Raw genomic sequence first — 19,871 nt, 5'->3', positions numbered from 1 at the left:
AATACCGTTCCGTACTTCATTCACCTATTATAAATAATAAAAATTATAATAATTACATTCATCCATATTACATACAGGTACAATTAACATGAAATAGGTCAATAACATCTCTCCCCCCCTCCAATGTTGATGGAAAGTTCCACAGCGCTCCAGCCGCTCCGCCCTGCATCTCTCCCCCCCCCCCCCTCTCCACTCTATAGTCTACCCGATTTTATCATCCAATAGGAGAGATCCACATCGATCTACTAGGCCCCTCCCTGTCCTGCCCTCCCCTCCCCACGCACAGCGTGGCTCACCACAAACTTTCCATGACCACAGTCCTGAAATAGTGTTTGGTGACAACAGACTTAACATCGGCAGTCTAGATAAATGCGTAAGTTTCTCACTATATTATAATTGTATATAATTTATTTTTTGTCATTACTGTTTCATGTTATCACTCATCTCTCTATCATTGACAAGTTTACGCTACGTAAACAATACTGTACATATATAAGCTTATTTTAAGTGATTTGATAGAATCTGAGGATGTTCTTGTAGAACGAAACATGTCATTCTTTGTATGTTAGTGTGTGTTTTACAGATATGCTTTTAGTGTTTTAATTTACATTGTATTTGCTATGTGTTTGACAGACTGAAAAGCCTTTGCTACATTTAACTAAGTCAACACTGGAAAACATGGCTTCATTTTTAACAAATTGTGTTGGTTGGTTATCGCAAAGGTTACTTCAAGAAATCGTGTGTGTTAAAGTAATGTACCTTTACTATTGGTACTGTGTGAAAACGTTCTATCGCTTGCTCCCCAGTGATGTTATATTATTGGTCGAGCAGGGCTCGACTTTCGGGGGGGAGGAAGATGTTACAAGTGAAATATGTAATGCGAGTGGAATGTATTTCTTTTTGAAGTCTTTGTTTGTAAAATGCAATATGATGTTTTATTTTTATTGACCTAGCCTGTACTGTATAATGTTGTAACATAGGCATTTGTAAATAGTAGAATTCTGTCTATAGTTCCTGGAAAGATCTAGAGTTACATAACTTTTGTACAGGGTGTGTTACTTTGTTGGTATGTGTTCTAGAAAGCGTGTTCTGTCTATTCTGGAAAAATACGACTTTCGCGATCATGCGTATTCTAGAATGTTAGTCAAAGTTCTCCATCGAAAGTTGTGATTGGTGAGTCTAGGTGGCGATAGGGAACACGTGCACGCTGATTGGTTGCCTCCAAGGCCAGTAATTCCTATATATAGTGAGCGAGGCAGTGTTTGAAGGTATTCGGTATCCTGATATCTAAAACTGTATATAGGATAATATCTTTTGTTTATTTCCACCTATTCAATACATTACAAGAAGTTGGCATTTATTTTAAAACATTATTCAGATGAGACATGTTTCGCCTCTCACTGTGAGGCATCTTCAGTCATTATCAAAAACCTTATTATTTTACCAGGCATCTGGTTAAAGATATTCAAAAATGTGTTTGATGATTATAAGAGAGGTAAGATTTACGTTAGTTATAAACATGTTCATGAAGTAACTAAAAATCCAATATATTGATAAAAACATATGTAGTTCTTTGTTGAATAGGACTTGTTTGATTCTACTATAGTAAGAGAAGGTGGCTTGAAGCCGTAGTGGTTAATAGATGTCTAATACATAGTGGAAGGCATAAAATATCAGTTCTATGAGAATATACATTACATTCAAATGATACTAAAAACTAGTGGATTCAAAGGTAGTACATATAAAACGTTCAATGAAATAACTATTGATCTAATAAAATGATAAACACATATGTAGTTCTTTGTTAATTAGGACGTCGTAAGATTGTACGGCTTAAAGCCGTCACATGACGCCTTCATTTTTAAATGTACCTCTTATGAATCTACCAGTTTTTATGTATCAATTGTTTGTATTATATATTCTCATTGAACTGATTTCATATGCCTTCCACTATGTATTAGACATCTATTAATGACTACGGCTTTAAGCCGTACAATCTTACGACGTCCTAATTAACAAAGAACTACATATGTGTTTATCATTTTATTAGATCAATAGTTATTTCATGGAACGTTTTATATGTACTACCTTTGAATCCACTAGTTTTTAGTATCATTTGAATGTAATGTATATTCTCATAGAACTGATATTTTATGCCTTCCACTATGTATTAGACATCTGTTAACGACTACGGCTTCAAGCCACCTTCTCTTACTATAGTAGAATCAAACAAGTCCTATTCAACAAAGAACTACATATGTTTTTATCAATATATTGGATTTTTAGTTACTTCATGAACATGTTTATAACTAACGTAAATCTTACCTCTCTTATAATCATCAAACACATTTTTGAATATCTTTAACCAGATGCCTGGTAAAATAATAAGGTTTTTGATAATGACTGAGGATGCCTCACAGTGAGAGGTGAAACATGTCTCATCTGAATAATGTTTTAAAATAAATGCCAACTTCTTGTAATGTATTGAATAGGTGGAAATAAACAAAAGATATTATCCTATATACAGTTTATGAAACTTTCAATACGGACGAAAAATGATCTTCATCACTTGTAATCCTGATATCTGTCGGTCTTGGTCTACCCGTCTGCGAGCAGCCTATCTGGTTGACGTCCCCCGTGTTTCGGGATGGCACTCTCCTCGGGTAAGCACTCTTGAATTCCGTTCCTGCTAAAATTTCCGTAATGTTCCGATTTGCTTTTCATACAGGAGTCTGCCCTAACCTCGCCTAGATTCACCAAATTAGCTACTTATGACACCTTAGTTTTTCAGCTAGACTTACCTGTTCGTTTCCGAGGGATTCCCGTTTTGTTTCACTAAAATATGTATATTGTAGTTTAATAGTATTTCCCTTGGGGTTTGCCTCTGATAGTTCTGTATCACTTTAGGTACGCTAGGATTTTGGATAACCTGTAAATTGCATTGTACTACTGCATTGGTAACTAGATGTACAGTTCATTTGTAATTTGAATTTACACTGCTACGAATAACCTATGTATATCACTGAACTTATAGCTCATAACTTGGAATGTATATGTAGAATTATCTTGTAAATAATATTTTAAAAACTAAGGATCACGGAGATTCATTTCGGAATCCGCTATCTAAGCCATGTCCATGCCTTTGGTAGGTTCCCAGCCCTTCCATCTTCCCATTTTGTCGTTCACTAGTTGGCCCTACTGATAGTTACGTACTTGTTTTGTTGGAGATCCACGTAAAGGCAAGTTACTGTTTTTCCAAGTGTGTAGTGTTTTCTTATATTGTGTATTGTACTCTTACCTTCCCCTTTTAACTGTGTTTGTGCCTTGTTTGATGTTACCGCTGTAGTAGAGGTAGCATTATTAAAGTCAGTTAGTTTGAATAAATTCAGGATACCTAATATATTTAATTCTTCATACTCTAATACTCCGCCCATACTTACAGATATTAGGCCTACTTCCAGCAATACGGTTGACTCCGCCCCTTTGTCAGCCTCGTCACGATTGACTCCACCCATCCTCTTCTCCCTTCCACACGCCCCTATTCCTTCCCCTCCGAGTTCACTGCCGCCTCTGCAGTACAGTTACAGCACCAGACTCAGAGCCAACAGAAGGGCAGCAACCAACACAATAGTAGATAACAAATAACTTTCAACAAACATGTAAGTCCTCATCGTTTCAATTTATGTAATCCGAATTCTCTCCTTAGGTTCAACTTCTTTATTCATCTTTTCCTTCTCTGACAGAAAACTTATTTCAGTATATACTGACATTTCCTGGCAAGGTTCCAGCCAATAGTATTACCTACCAGTGCTAAGGGCCACTTACAATTTTTCAGCTGATGCTTCTGTCTCACTTTATGCTGACGAATTTCATCAGCGGCCTTGGACATATTGTATTTATGACAATCATGTTTATGCTTGTGTTCACGCCCTCATGTCGTTGGCTTTATATTATCACTTTGATTTTCCACTAACATTTTAAATGAACTGTTTTAATTAGAATTTTAATGGAAGAAGTTTTAGTCTCCAGCAAGATTATAGTTTAATCATTGACAGTGTTTCCATTAGCATTTTTATATATTGTATCATTTTTCACATTTTTATGTCTTGAATTTTAATAACTGGCTAAACTTTTAGCTTCCACTTTTAATATTAGTTGTACCCTTGGTAATTGTTTTTAGGCTGAAGATGCCCTTAATTGAGGACGAAACATGTCCCATTTAACTGAGAGTCTATTTATGTAACCACTGTAAGTGAAAATAAAAGTATTGAATAGGTGGATTCAATTAAAACATCTTTATTGTTGTTGAACTGTAAATTTTCAATACGGACCGAAAATGAGATTTATAACATGTAACGTTAATTTTTTCGAAGAGAAAAACGTTTTCGCACTTTCTCTCTCAATATCTACTTTGAAAAAATCATTTACGATGCAAAAGAATATGCGTGATAATGTAGAATTTATTTCTAAATATAATTCTATAAAATAATTACATTGAACGAGAAAAATAAAAATTCAAACGTGTGTCACTAATAAAAATAAGACAATTTTACTCACGGATAAAATTCATGTATGTATCGATGTATGGCAAATACTGAAAATAAATTTTATATGTGTGGACTAGATTGTATAAAAATAGTTCTGAGTTATTAAAAAGTAAAAAATAATAGTTGAGATTATAGTTTTTATTTTCAGGGGAAACCCTTTTTCTCATTTTCGATTTCAATATCTATTTAAAAAAATCATTTTACAATACAATATGTGTAATTAAAATATCTATGGCACTAAAGCCCAGATGGGCCTTAGTCTACCAAGCGACTGCTACTCAGTCCGAAGACCTGCAGTTTACGAGGTGACGCATGGTCAGTTAGAAAAATTCTCTAGTTCATTATTCTTGGTTTTCTAGACCAAGGTAGCTCTCTCAGCCTCAGATATCTCCTCGATTGTAATTACTTAGGGTCACTTGGTTTGAGTAGACCTTGAACCAACACTCAGACCCAGGTAAAAATCGTTCACCTGTCCGAGAATCAAACCCATGACTTCTGGGTGAGAGGCAGGCACACTACAATTGACCCGCGGGGACCGGCATTTACGTAATGATAGAGAGAATTTATTTCTGAACAGAATTATAATAATTACTCTGAATGAGAAAAAGAAAAACAATAAAAATGCAGAATGCATACAATAAGTGGAACAGCAAAAAGACCGATAAGAATCACAAAATGTTTTTGGCAGTCAGGAAAGAGGCAGCGAAATTAATCCAACAGACCAAAAGGAAATTCGAGAAAGATCAACTACTGGAAATTGAAAAGGACTTCGAAAAAAACCACACACGAAATTTCTACAAGAACTTCAAAACAAAGCTAACAGGGTATCAGCCACAAAACCTTTGCTTTAAGAAAGTAAATGGGCAATTTGCACTGAACAATCAAGAAAACTGCACCGAACTTGCAAGGTATTTTGAAGAACTGCTTAACTGCCCAGAGCCAACACAAAGATTTCCACCGCAGGAACCTGACTTCACAAACCCAAATTCAGTACCACCGGATGAAGAAGAAATTACCAGACAGATAAAACTACTTAAAATGAATAAAGCTGCAGGTGAGGATGGGATCATAGCAGAAATTCTCAAATCAGCAGGCCCAAATACTATAAAAGAATTCACCGGTATCATCCAAGAGATTTGGGAAACAGAACAAATTCCAGAAGATTGGAAAAGTGCACTAATTCATCCTTTACATAAGAAAGGAGACAGAACAGATGTAAATAACTACAGAGGAATCTCATTGGTATCTGTTGCCTACAAAATTTTATCTCAGTGCCTTCTCGATAGAGCCCAACAACAACTAGAACCAAAAATTGGAGAATATCAAGCAGGTTTCAGACCAGGCCGTTCATGTCCAGAGCAAATTTTGAACCTAAAGTTAATCCTAAGGCATCAGAGAATTTGTAGCAAAAATGTAGTTTGTACTTTTGTTGATTTCAAAAAGGCCTATGATTCAGTTGATCGTCAATCACTGTTTCAGATATTAAAAGAACAGGGTCTAGACCGGAAAACACTCGCAATTGTAAAAGAGACATTGACAGACACAAAATCTAAGGTTAAATTCATGGGGGAAATCTCAGACCCTTTTCCGATCAAAACAGGAGTAAGACAGGGAGATGGGCTCTCTCCACTACTCTTCAACTGCGTCCTTGAAAAGGTAATACAGGAATGGCGCAAACAGAAGTCTGCCCTCAAGATTGACCAACCAATCACTCTTGGTAGGGGCAAATTAGCAGTAGACTGCCTGGCATTTGCGGACGATCTGGCAATCTTAACTCGTGACGTTTCAACAGCCATAAACCAGATCGAACTCCTGAAAGAAACAGCGGAAAAAGTCGGCCTCCAAATATCGTTTGAAAAAACTGAATACATGACCTGCAGCAAAGAAGCCCCTAAATTCATGGAGACAAAATATGGCAAAATAAAACGGGTCCAGCAATTCAAATATCTCGGTGAAATAATTCAGGAGAATGGAATGGAAACAAAAGCCAATGAAGTTAGATGCCAAAAAATGGAAACTGCGTATAGACTCACCCAAAATATCTATAACAAAAAGTGTCTCTCCAAGCATGCTAAACTAAGACACTATAATACAGTTATAAAACCAGAATGCCTCTATGGATCAGAGACACTAATTTTGAACAGGAAAACTGATCTAGAAAATATTCAGAAAAAGGAACGCAAGATCATTAGAAAAATTTTAGGCCCAAAACTCGTAGATGAACAGTACCGCCTTAGAGGGAAACAGGAAATCAAACAATTTTCTAACATTCACAGCGACATCAGAAAACGCAGATTAAGATTCTTTGGACATATAAAAAGGATGAACCCAGATAGACTTACCAAGCAAATAGTTGAATTTTATGAAAACCGAAGTAAAGCTAAAACGGACACAATAAAATGGATTGGCGAAATTAAAACAGATCTCAAACTGGCAGGAATTACACCTGAAGACATCCAAAGCCGGGTTATCTTCAGAACCAAAGTTCATAAGTGGCAAGTTGACCAAGAGGAAAAACCAAAGAAGAAGACCAGAACAACATGGTCTCAAGAGAGAAAAGAAGCACACAGCAAACGAATGAAGGAAGTGTGGGCACAAAGAAAGGCAAATGCCTGTCTCTAAGTACTTTGCGTAGTCCTAATGGGCTCATTCGCAATATATATATATAAAAATGCAAATTCAAATTTGTGTCACTAGTACAAAGAAGGAAAATGACGAAATAAATTTACTTGCCGAAAATTGTTGAGAAGACTCATCGCCAGCTGTATAATGTTGTTCAAAGTTTGAGACGACTGTTGAAGCACTTAAGGGTGTTTACAATAACAGTAATAGGAACATTAAAAAGCATAATGCAACGTTATAAAAAATCTGTGTGTTTTGTTGAAATACAACTTTAAATATATTTTGTTTATTTAGGGTACTTATGAAGAGCTGCACATTTAGTATGCAGGCCTTTATCACGCTTGATGCACACAGTTCGCGACCTCTTCCTGTGCGAAGTCAAATAAATAATAAAGTTTAATTATTCCACCTATTCAGTACATAAAAAGAGATGTTAATAAAGAATTAAATCTGTAAATAAAATTATAGGGACATGTTTCGCCCTTTAATTAAGGGCATCTTCAGCCTAATCTCAATCTGAAAGTTAATTAATCAGGTACCTGATTGTAATTAAATTACATATGAATATGAAGATGATGTTGGAAATGTGTTTCAAATGGTGAGCGAAATGGTTGGCAATGCATACAGCGCACCGTCTAATTTACCTGACAAAAGTTTGACGCCACACACAGGAATATTCGTGATACTTTTTTGTCTATTCTCAAACCATTCAGCACTCAGAGATTCAATTATATTGGAGTAGAACTGGAGCGTCACTTTCTTTCCGTTACAGTTTTCTAAATGCATCAAATAAGCATTTACGACCATTCTCGAAATTATATTGAATGCAACTTTTTTCCAGAATTTCAAAGTTCTATGTTCATCTAAATAAAAATACACCATGTCTTTTTTTATCAATGCCCCCCATATAATGATTATAGTCTAAGATCACATTAGGTTTCCTCTTGGGTTGATTAATGTTTCTAGCAGTTGCAGGCACTTCGGTTTCTATTGCAGCTCCGTGTGTACTTATAACCACCACCTGATTTTTTTGTTTGGATCCCACTAGTAAAATTGGCCCCGTCTGAAATATTTATTACCAGGGAACGGATTTATATGTAAATACATATCTTTTGAGGAAGGTAAAATTAATTCATTATTTTGCATTATCTTTACGAATCATGACGTGTGGACTTGAAAAATGGAGTATTCATTTTCCATATTTTGAAGTTTAGCACATATGTTCCATATTCTTCACCATTAAAATCAGTATAGTCCATATTTCGGCTAAAAAGTATTAAATTATATTAGCAGTCCTCGCAATAATGGAGAAATAAATTTAAAATCTATATTCGAAAAATTAATATTTTAACTGGTGTCCATGTCATTATCACGCCTGTCCACATCTGGGATGATAAAATAAGCTGATAAGCGGTGCGAAGAAAGGGAGGTTGAGCCCGGAAGGGCTGGAGATCAGCCGGTCAGTACCGTGACTATCTGAATCACACTTACAGCACTGATAAGCTACATTACATAACATCAACTGTGTCTGTGCCATAATTTCGTAACTAGGGAAATCTCATTCATCGACGATGTGCTAGTGGTTTCCGGATTAGTTCATAATTCGGGCATTCCCTTCGATTGCGTGATACCTCCATTTAGTTCACTGCCAGTCATTCACAGTTTGAATTAGCAGCGAGACGGATCATAGTGTTCTTGTACGTTCAGTGCGTGCAGTTGTATACTAATATTCATTGAAGACATTAACGTTGTTACAATATGCCTCAAGTAGCTCAGTCAACCAGTTTAAAATTAAAAAGTTACGTATCAGAATTTAAAGAAGATGGTTTATCAACTGACAGTAAGATATTATTTTGTAATTTGTGTCATTATACAGTGACGTCTACTCAAAGGTTCCTTGTGCAACAGCATGTTTCAACCAGTAAACACCAGGCTAACAAACAACAAGATTCCAAGCAGAGACAGTTGTTTCTGACACAACCAGCAACTTCCAGTGTAACGTCAGAGTTCAACACCGATCTCTGCCTTGCTCTCATCTCTGCTGACATACCTCTCTTCAAACTGAATAATCAGTGCTTCAGGGAATTCCTCGAGAAGTATACTCAACGATCCATCCCGGATGAGTCAACGTTCAGAAAAACGTACTGTTCAGCCATATACGATGAAACTGTTCGTAAGATAAGGCAAGAGATTAAAGACTGTCCAATTTGGGTTTCCATTGATGAGACAACAGACAAAGAAGGCAGGCTAATTGGCAACGTAATCATTGGTTTGTTAAGCAAAGATTATTGTAAACGGAATCTCTCACACTGTGATGTTCTAGAAAAGTGCGATAACAAAACTATAACAAAACTGTTCAATGAGGCTATGGGTATTCTGTGGCCACAGGGCGTTAAGTATAATAAAGTGTTACTTTTTATTAGCGATGCCGCACCTTAAATGATAAAAGCCGGAGAAGCATTATGTGTTGTATATCCTAAGATGACTCATTTAAAATGTGTAGCACATGCCTTTCATCGTGTGGCAGAAGTGGTAAGAGGCAGTTACCCCAAAGTAGATTTATTGATTTCCTCGGTGAAAAAAGTTTTTCTCAAAGCCCAGAGAAGAGTTCATCTTTTGAAAGAAATGTACCCAGAGATTCCATTGCCGCCTAAGCCAATTCTAACTAGGTGGGGTATGTGGCTGCAAGCGGTTGAATGTTATGTTGAATATACACTGTATTAAGAACGTTCTGCATGCCATGGACTCTGAAGATGCAGCCTCAATTGAAGCCGTGAAAACAGTTGTCTGCGATACAAGTGTGAGAAATGACTTATGTTACATTCAGCATAATTTTTCATGCATCACAAAAACACTGAAAAGGCTCCAAAACTGGCATCTCTCACTTTCTGAAAGTTGTGAAATTGTGAATAAAACTGTAGAACAACTAAATCTTGGTACAGGTAAAGTTGCAGATGTAGCAAACATGAAGATGGCCACTGTACTTTCAAAGAACCCTGGATATGAAGAAATGTCGTAGGTTGCTGCAATGCTGTGTGGAGATTTAAATGTAAAATTAACACTGGACTTAACCCCAGCAGATATTGTGAAGTTGAATTATGCCCCCATTACCTCTTCCGATGTTGAACGCAGTTTCAGTCAATATAAATCTGTCCTTAGAGATAATAGGAGAAGATTCACTTTCCAGCACTTAAAAGAACATTTTTTAATCCATTGTTTTGGTAGCAGACAATAAAAGATTGTGTGTTCTTCAAATATATTAAAATGAGAAGTGCAACATAATGTTGCATGTAGATCTATTTTGTTTAGCTCCTTTGAACTTCGATGTTAAATGGAAATTAATGTTATATGTGTAATTTTAAGTCCATATATAATTCCATATTTCAGTAAAAATAACTAAATATATATGTACATATTTCAATAATTATTAGTACATATAAGTCCGTTCCCTGTTTATTACAAACTAATTTAAATGGCTTTTTCACAGCATCTGTTAGTCTCTTCCCGTTTCTTCGTATAGTTCCGGTAATAAATGTTCCAAGTGAATGTAAATGTTTTGCAAGGCGGATTGATGGAAAATAATTATCTGCGTAAACGTGAAAATCTTTCATAGAATAATTCCCTAGAGACAGAAGTTTCGTCACTACAGTGTAGACCAGTCCAGTAATTCTGATTTTGTTTCTGTCTTCAGTCTATCTTGCTCCTCATTACGTATAAAAACCAACACAATACTTACTAACTGCGTCACACAACATCCAAAATTTTATTCCCTACTTGTAATGGTGCTTATTCAGCATATTTTGGAGTAGTTGTGTATGGCACTTAGTTCCAACTAAACTTTCGTCTATGGATAGTTGCTGATGAGGAGTATAATGATGTCTAAATAGCCTATTAGCAGAGGCTGGAATCGAGCCAGCAGGAGAAAGCTGTTGTCAGTTAAATGAAAAAATTTCAAAAGAAGCTGAAACCTATTCCTTGAGAACATTTCACCAAACCAAGGGGTAATGAAATGGTCTACAGTACTCCAGTACGAAACAGTGGTAGGTTTTCTTATTAGTCCCATATTCATGATGACAGCAATGAATGAATTGTAGTGCGTCTCCAACATCGAGAGCGGGAATTGCGTGACAGTTCATTACAAGTAGGCGATTGGTCTCTGTGACTATAAGGATTAGCAGAGAAAAAGTGAAAAATAAATTGAAGTATGATATGGGTGGAGAATCAGGCGGAGGGGCATGTTAAGGTCGAGGAAGTTCCATAAACGAAATTGGAGGCTGAAGAACGTTGTTAGGTTTATTGGGAGAAATTTCCACAAAATGTTCTCCAGAGACATCATCATCGTCATCTTCGTCATCACTAGTTCCATCAACCGCAGTATTCACAGTAGCTTTACTGCCATTAGAAACAAATAAACACATCTTCTTTATCTGTGGGAGCATGTCTGGTATAATTTCATCACTACTCTCTGAACTAAATTCACTACCGCTATCTGACAAATCATCCGCGTTCACTTCGGATTGTTTCAAATATTCCATTAATTTATTGTCAACAACACCTGCTGAAAATATATCACGTGAACCACTTGTTATTTTGCTGTCACAAATCCACTCACTACAAGGAGCAATCTCGTACGGACCGGTTAGTGGTATTTCTAAACACAGGAAACAACTCTTGTGAAAGCTAGAACACCCTCTTAGAAATTCCAAAGCAAGTTCAGGCACACAATAACTTGTGGCCCATTTACTATAGGTTGTCACAAATGTAGGCACATCACTATAGGTTACCACAAAGTTTTGCATATCATAGAATTTTAAGCCGGCTGATGTACTCGGCTCTGGCAACTTCCGACTGGATATTTAAAGGCCTACCTGATCGGCTCTGTCAGTTTAAAGGGCAGGTGTTTGCAGTACCGCCTGGCTCCGAGAGCGTTAATGTATCTACCTAGAATGTCTCCTATTAAGAGTAGTAGTATGTATAAAAGTGCATAATTTTAAGAAATATTGGAAAAAATTAGGTGCTGGACTATCTCAGCGGTAGAGTGCTGAAGTTGGCAGGTTCAATCCTGGCTCAGTCCGGTGGTATCCGAAGGTGTTCAAATACGCCAGCCTTGTGTCGGCATGTAAACTTGTGCAAGACAAAATTCCAGCACCTTGGCATCTCTGAAAACTGCGAAAGTATAGTTCAGTTATTATGAGTTTCGACTTGACGTTTGAGCGCTGCCTTTTGGTGGAGGGTAAGTGAATTAACCAACAGCCGATCGCTCCGATAGAGCACATTAGACTCCACTTACATAAAATCAGTTTCATGGTCCGTATCGCATTTCAATAGATTCACAATTAAGTATTTATTATTTTCCACCTAGTCGATACAATGATTGCTTAAGGCAATTTAATGGTTAAAAGTGGTACATGTTTCGTATTTTATCAACATCTTCAGCCACATAACATTGTTTAGATGAAAAATATATAAAATTGACAAAGTAATGCTTAAGAGGAAGTGTCCTTAAAATTAACATAAGATAGACGATATTAAAACAAACAAAAACTCAAGAGAAAATATATAAATTATTACTACAATTGAAAGCAGTTGTCAAGGAAACACTTGTACAATATTCCATAGAGAGTATGTCCTAAATGAATATTCTTTTCTTAATAATTCATGAAAAAAGGTCAAATTATAAATTATACAGTTTATAGGTAATTGTCGAAATGAAGAAAACCAGATATCACAATGTGGTTCTTATTATTAATGCAGATGAAAATATATAAATTTTCGGAGAAGCAGCATTTCAAATTAGCAATTGAACCTAGTAAAACTGAAAAATAGTTCAAGTTCACATATAATAATCCAAACATACACGTAATAACAAATTTATTTAAGAGAAAAAATTTCAAAATTGCATTTTCCACCAATAACAACATGAAACATAGTATTTTCAACCATGATACAATAAATCTCTCGGAAAAAGATAAATTTTTTGATTCGGGAATTTATAAACTCACATGCTTTGAATGCAAGAATACATACATAGGACAATCTGGCCGCAATTTTAAAGTTAGATATTTGGAACATGTGAATGCTGAAAAACATAGAAGATTCTCAGCTATGGGATCACACATGACTGCCACAGGTCATAAATTTACCAACATAGAACAAGACTTGACCATCATAAAGAAATTAAAGAAGGGCAGCTTAATGAACACACATGAAGATCTATACATTCATCTAGACCAACTTATAAAGAAAAATAATAACTTTAATGAGGCTGTAGAATATAAGAATCCTTTATATTATCAAATTCTAGTATTTTTGAAAATGCTTGAGAAAGATCACGAAAAAAGAATTGGAATTTCTCCATCTACAGATAGCCCTACAACTTATTCCTCCTCAGTTGAAGCTATAGGTGGCAGCAAGGAGGTTCTTGACACACCTATATTCCCCGCTCCTCCACCTCCTCAGGTACAAGAGCAAGGAAGAACGCATCATCAGTATTACACCAGACACAAGACTGTAAAAGAATGACAGGAGTTACTGTTCCAAAGGAAAACAGGCTTAATAAGAATTGACAACTAAGAATTAGTTATATTTTCATCTGCATTAATAATAAGAACCACATTGTGATATCTGGTTTTCTTCATTTGGACAATTACCTATAAACTGTATAATTTATAATTTGACCTTTTTTCATGAATTATTAAGAAAAGAATATTCATTTAGGACATACTCTCTATGGAATATTGTACAAGTGTTTCCTTGACAACTGCTTTCAATTGTAGTAATAATTTATATATTTTTTCTTGAGTTTTTGTTTGATTTAATGTTGTTAATTTTAAGGACATTTCCTCTTAAGCATTACTTTGTCAATTTTATATATTTTTCATCTAAACAATGTTATGTGGCTGAAGATGTTGATAAAATACGAAACATGTACCACTTTTAACCATTAAATTGCCTTAAGCAATCATTGTATCGACTAGGTGGAAAATAATAAATACTTAATTGTAAATTTAGACTCCACTTGCGGTTAGCAGTGTTGTCGATTTGTTGTTTACTGTAACCACGTACTATCAGCTGTGTGTTGTATTGCGCTCAGTTCTTTTCGCAGTCTTTGTCTCTCTTTGTGCTAAGTTGTTGGTTTATATTTCGCAGTGTAGAGTTTATAAATGTATTGTTTAGTATTTTTAATAGTATAGCGCGTTATATTGTAGTAAATAGTGTGTAACAGGTGATCTATTTTATATGGTAACTTAGTTTAACATTTCGTTCGGTACTTATATAGTAGGTTAATTTTAGGCCCGTGTGTGAATTTGATGTTGTCATGTCGACTCCTACGTTTAAGGATGAAGCTCCCAAGAGAAGAAAGCCCTTCGGACGAGGTACTCCACTAAGGAGCCGGGCCCGGGAAATTGTTTGTAATGTTAGTCATTCTTGACAAAGCTCCAACAATGGCGGCTAGAAAGAATGAGTTAAGTGGTTGAAGGAGCACAATATTTCGGTTCGCGATGATATGGGGAAGGGGGATCTTATGCATCTCTTGAAACAAAAGAAGCCCCACTACCCAGTTTATGTGGTGGATAGCCATAAGGAACGGGCATAAAGTAGTTCAGACAATTATGTTGAAGACTTTATTATCTCTTTCGGGTCAAGCGAGAGTGAAACTTCAACAGACGATGGCAATGCCGATAGTGACTGAGAAATTAGTGGTATATTCGCTTTGTAGGATTATTTCCTTCGTTACGGGAAACTGAATCTAACAGCAACGCGAGATCTTCTACATGGTGAGTAGAAATTTAATTTAATTTTCTCACGGTTTATCTGTTCGAGCATTGACATATTTTTATCTTGTAGCAGTATCCTAAGTGTGTTGTGCATTATTGATCTTACGTGAATCATGTATGTTACTACAAAGAATAACCGATTATGGACTTATATTCCAGTATTTACATTTCTGTTCGTGTTGTGTATTGTAAATCAGCTGTTTGTATTCGTGGCAATTTGGCACCACCAGCTGACTTCCGGCTAACTGTCAAGTCGAAACTCATAAAAACGCAACTATAGTTAGTGGAACACAACATCCTTGTATTAAAATCTAGGCCTATCTAACTTTGAGAATTGTGTTTGTTTTTACAGGTGAGCAAACGTATGTCTTCTACGACTAGTGTCTTCAGGAAGCCCCTTGACCAGCTGAACGCCGTGCAAGTAAAACTGGGATATGGTACGGAGGTGGAAATCCCCGTCTTCCTTGTTGAAGCTTGTAAACACATCGAGGAGAATAGTGACGTGGAAGGACTGTTCCGCAAGGCTGGTTCTAGTGCTCGCCAAAAGGAAATCAAGGTATTGTGAGGATTACTAAGGCTCAAATATCAAAGACTAATTGGGTGGCTTGAACTTGTATTCTCAAAGACTCGTCATAGAAACTGTAGCAAATGTGTAGAAATGTTGAAAACTATGGTCAGCTTTTGAACAGTTTGTGTGTCTGTTGCTAACCTGACAACTTCACATATTCCTACAGCTTTGTCTTTTTAAAAAATGCCATTTCCACCTCCGATGAAGTGGGATATCCTTTGATTATCGTGTGCTCTTACATTTGACAAATGACGTAAATATTCCTCACTCCTGCTTCATTATTACTTCATCTTTGTCTTTTTGAAAGGAGTAGCTTGAAGTTTTGCAAGGTTTCTTTTACTTGGTATCAGAACATTTTTTTTTTTTGGCATAGTGGAAGCAATTTCTTTTGAGCTTCAACTTAGTTAATTTACAGCTATGAGATACTTAGTTGTTCTTTTGGGTTGAACCTTGTTGTTTTATTGTTGTTATTCATCATCATCTTCATTTCCCGTTCCCAGCTTCCCAGGTCGGGTTGTCATTCACAGACCTCCATCGCTGCCTATCTCTCCACCACTCTTCTCCTTTTTTTCAAGTACATCTTCTGGTTTTCCTCCCCTCTTCTCCCACACTAAATCTGTCCACCTCTTTCAGGGTCTTCCTCGTGGTCTCTTTCCTGTTAACTTCTCTGAAAAAGCTTTTTATTTGACACTCTCTCTTCTCCGATTCTCATTCTATGCCCATACCACTTTAACTTTGTTGTTTTTATCCTGTCTTGAAGTTTCAAGATTCCTGTCCTTTTGCTTATCTCTTCATTTCTAATTCTATTCTTTCTGGTCTTGCCCTCGATATGTCTTAGGAATTTCATCTCCGCTGCCTATATTCTACTCTTCTCTAGTTTTGTTGTAGTCCACGATCCAGCTGCATAGGTTAGTATGGGTTCATAATAGGTTGAATATTATTTCTTACATTTCCTCGGGACATTTTGGTTCCACAAAATACCCCTTACATTCTGGTAGAAGCTGTTTGCTTTTTGTATTCTTTTCCCAATTTCCTCGCCTATCTTTCCATCTTACAAGTAAGAATAAAGAATTTAGTTAACAAATATGTATCAGAGGAATTACCATTCCGATTTATAATTTATTTTGCTTGCTTATTTGGGCTATTTTTAGGTCTTAAACATCCGAGCCCTAGTGATGATATTACAATAATATTTGAGTTATCTTTCCATCTTCCGTGATCACACTTCCGAAGTACTTGAAACTGTTAAGCACTTCCAGAATTTTACCATTCAGTTTTACTTTCCTCTTCCTTCCTTCCTTCCCGTTGTCCCCTTTTCTCTGTGCTTACTTTCATCCCAAAATTTTCTGTCTCTTGATTCCATACATCTGCAAACAACAGGGCTTTTGTTGCCTGTCTTCCCAATCTCTGTTTAATGTTCTTGTAAATTTCATCAATGACTATGATGAATAGTATGGGGGATAGTACACTTCCCTGTCAGAGACCAGTTTTAACTTTAAACCATTTTGTTTCTCCTATACTAGTCTTCACACTACTAACACAATTTTTGTACATAGCTTTTATTATATGCACTTCCACTCTGTTAACTTGTTTTTTTCCTTAATGTGTCCCATACCAACTGTCATAAGCTTTCTCAATGTCAATAAATATCATCACTAGGGCTCTAATGTTTAAGACCTAAAAATCTTTCAGGTTGCATTGTTGGATGCGCTTGAGAACGGTTGGCTGTTGAGAGAGCTCTTGCATTATTGTAGTGATAAAGTAGTTAAAACGTATTGAAATAGCTTAACCTGGATCCGCCCAGCGTGCCATATATGGCACGGCAAACGACACCGTTTTCTTGGACTCTTATTATTGAAACCGCGTGCACTGTCTTGTTTACTACAGCATTGTCATGTTCGGAGAAGTCCCACCTAACATCTTATGTGGTTTGTTTTAATATATCGTGCTCATTGGTACGGTATAGCTACGTAAAAATTAAGTCTTGTTTTCGCGAGTGCCAGTAATGGCTGCACATTTGAAGTAAGTGATTCCTGCTTTACTTCTATAGTTATTTATACGGACCTTGTTGTGCTATATTTTTCTCTAAGGTGCTTTTATGTATGGGGATTCGCTAAGATATGTCTTGGTGATTACTGGTGTCCCTTCATCTGAAGTAGAAGTTTGGTGGTACTTATCTGGCACGCTGGGTGGATGTGCTGTCTTTCTGCCCGGCATAACTCAGCCTATAATTGTTATAGTTCTGATGTTCCTTTCCATTTATTTCATTCTTCTTTATCAGCCTAGCAACGCATAATAGTGTAGGCTGTAAGTGATATGTTATAATTTAACCATTTTTAATCACGCAGAGTAAAATTTTCACATTAAATCGACCCTACATTGCGGTTTTCTTGTTGAAATGTATCTTTCATCCCGTCTTTTCACATGCTTCACTTTCATGAGCTCATACCTTTTTCTAGGAGAATTTCATTACGATAAGTACTCGACTTGTTGGATAATGATGAACTTCCCGACGTAGAAAAGGTATTCACCGAGCCTCGAGACGCTGCAGTTTTGTCGGATGAAGATAGCGGGGATGAAGATGGAGGTGGCATTGCGAACGATTTACCTGGTAGCCAGATTCGAGCGAACGCAGAAAATAAGTGGTGGTGGCCAATATTTGCCTGGGTCATCGATGTATAAATGCACAATGCATGGCAGCTGAAACACATGTCTCGAGAAGGCATTTTTCATCTGGATTTTCGATGAGCAATTGTCCAGACTTATCTCGCATGCTACAAAGCTGCTCCCTGGTTCAGCAGATCTCATTGTTTTGGACATAATACAGTGCAGGAACTTCGGTACGATGGAATGCATCACTGACTTTCTACAAGTCTAGGAGCGAAGAGAAAATTGCCTTGCTAGGCCTAGAACCCAGTGTACCACGTGCAATGTAGGTTTATGTGTAGACTGTTTTACTGATTATCATAAGCACAAAGGTAATAAGTAATGTTTACTTGCTTTTCAGGACATCACTGTTAATGCAGTCCTCACATGAACAGGTGACATTTCTGTATATACCGATGCTATAATTCCTCATACCGAATGTCTGATTGCTGCAAGATGTAATAAGTGATTTGGCTACCTTGTGAGATTTTAGCATTATTATTTAAAATATAAATTAATTTTGTCATACAATTAAACACTCAGGTCATTTTCAACCCCTATAAAATCATCCCTAGCACCAAAAATAAAACATCTAGGTATTTTTAATAGTTCTGGAACAAGATTATTTTTGTAATATATGCTAATATTGAAGAAAAACGTCCATACTGTTGATTTACAAAAGAAAGTATTGAATAAAAGCATATCTGTAGGCCAAATGCGGAACGACATCCAAATTCCCGTATGTGAAACAAAAGACAGCACTACCGCCCAGCGTGCCGTATATGGCATGGGCCTTTTCTTGGAAGTTACATGTCGATTGAATAAAATTAAAGCTTTTCCGGTACCCAACGCTAAAAATTACAAGTTGATTCTCAAAAAATAAAATCTTGGGCGGATCCAGGTTAATTTTGTGTATTTCTGATTTATTTAGTGTTGTTTATATAGTGGTGTTTAGTGCTTGTTGGTAGAAATTGGGAGTAGTGATATTTATTTAAATTTTATAACAAGTAATTCAGTTGGTCTTCAGTAAATTACGTTTTCTAGGTTAAGTAGGCAGTACCTTGTTTCGAATTTAGGTTTAGGAAATATTTTAGGTAATAATATTAACTTAACACGTTCCCTGCGGCAGTGATTTTCGATGACTTAATGTTACGTCGTATCGGCCCACCGGTGACCCGATGCTGCCTTTAGTTATTATCGGTTCGGGTCACCGGTGACCTGACGAATTTGACTTTGTTTACTCCCTAGTATTAAATCCTAAACAATGCAAGTGCACTTGTTGTGTGCGTTATTGTTGAGGAGACATTCCAGCGTATTTACCTGTGCGACAGTGTTCCGATTCAACAATTGCGTGAAACAGAAATGACCCCGGAAATAATTGGGTCACCGGTGGGCCGATCAAAACTAGCAGTATGCCTCGATCCTTCACTTCAATTGGAACACTATGTTGCCATTAGTTAACAGAAATTCGTAACTAGGACGTAGTTAGTTACTTCGCAATTATGGGAAATTCGCACCGACGGATAAGAGTAACATGTTTCGGGGCACATGGTGACCCGAACCGCACGGAACATGTTAATATTTGTAAAATATCTGTAGGTTCGTTGGTATAATACTTACAAAGGCAGATTATCATAAGACATAGTAGGTACCGTAACTTCTGTCGCAACTTCTCCGGTATTTCGTATAGATATCCGTTCAAACTTACGC

General features: G+C 36.5%; 1 protein-coding gene across 1 annotated transcript in view; it reads left to right on the top strand.

Annotated features, from left to right (window-relative positions):
- The window catches only part of LOC136884169 (uncharacterized), a 168,172-nt gene that overhangs the window by 19,525 nt on the left and 128,776 nt on the right, over positions 1–19,871 (top strand). Inside the window, exon 2 of the mRNA XM_067156206.2 lies at positions 15,300–15,503. Within this exon, the coding sequence (XP_067012307.2) occupies positions 15,300–15,503 (204 nt within the window). The remainder of the gene's footprint in view (positions 1–15,299; positions 15,504–19,871) is intronic.

Source organism: Anabrus simplex, chromosome 12 (assembly GCF_040414725.1).
Source record: "Anabrus simplex isolate iqAnaSimp1 chromosome 12, ASM4041472v1, whole genome shotgun sequence".
Lineage (NCBI taxonomy): Eukaryota > Metazoa > Arthropoda > Insecta > Orthoptera > Tettigoniidae > Anabrus > Anabrus simplex.
This window is presented reverse-complemented; position numbering and strand designations above follow the sequence as displayed.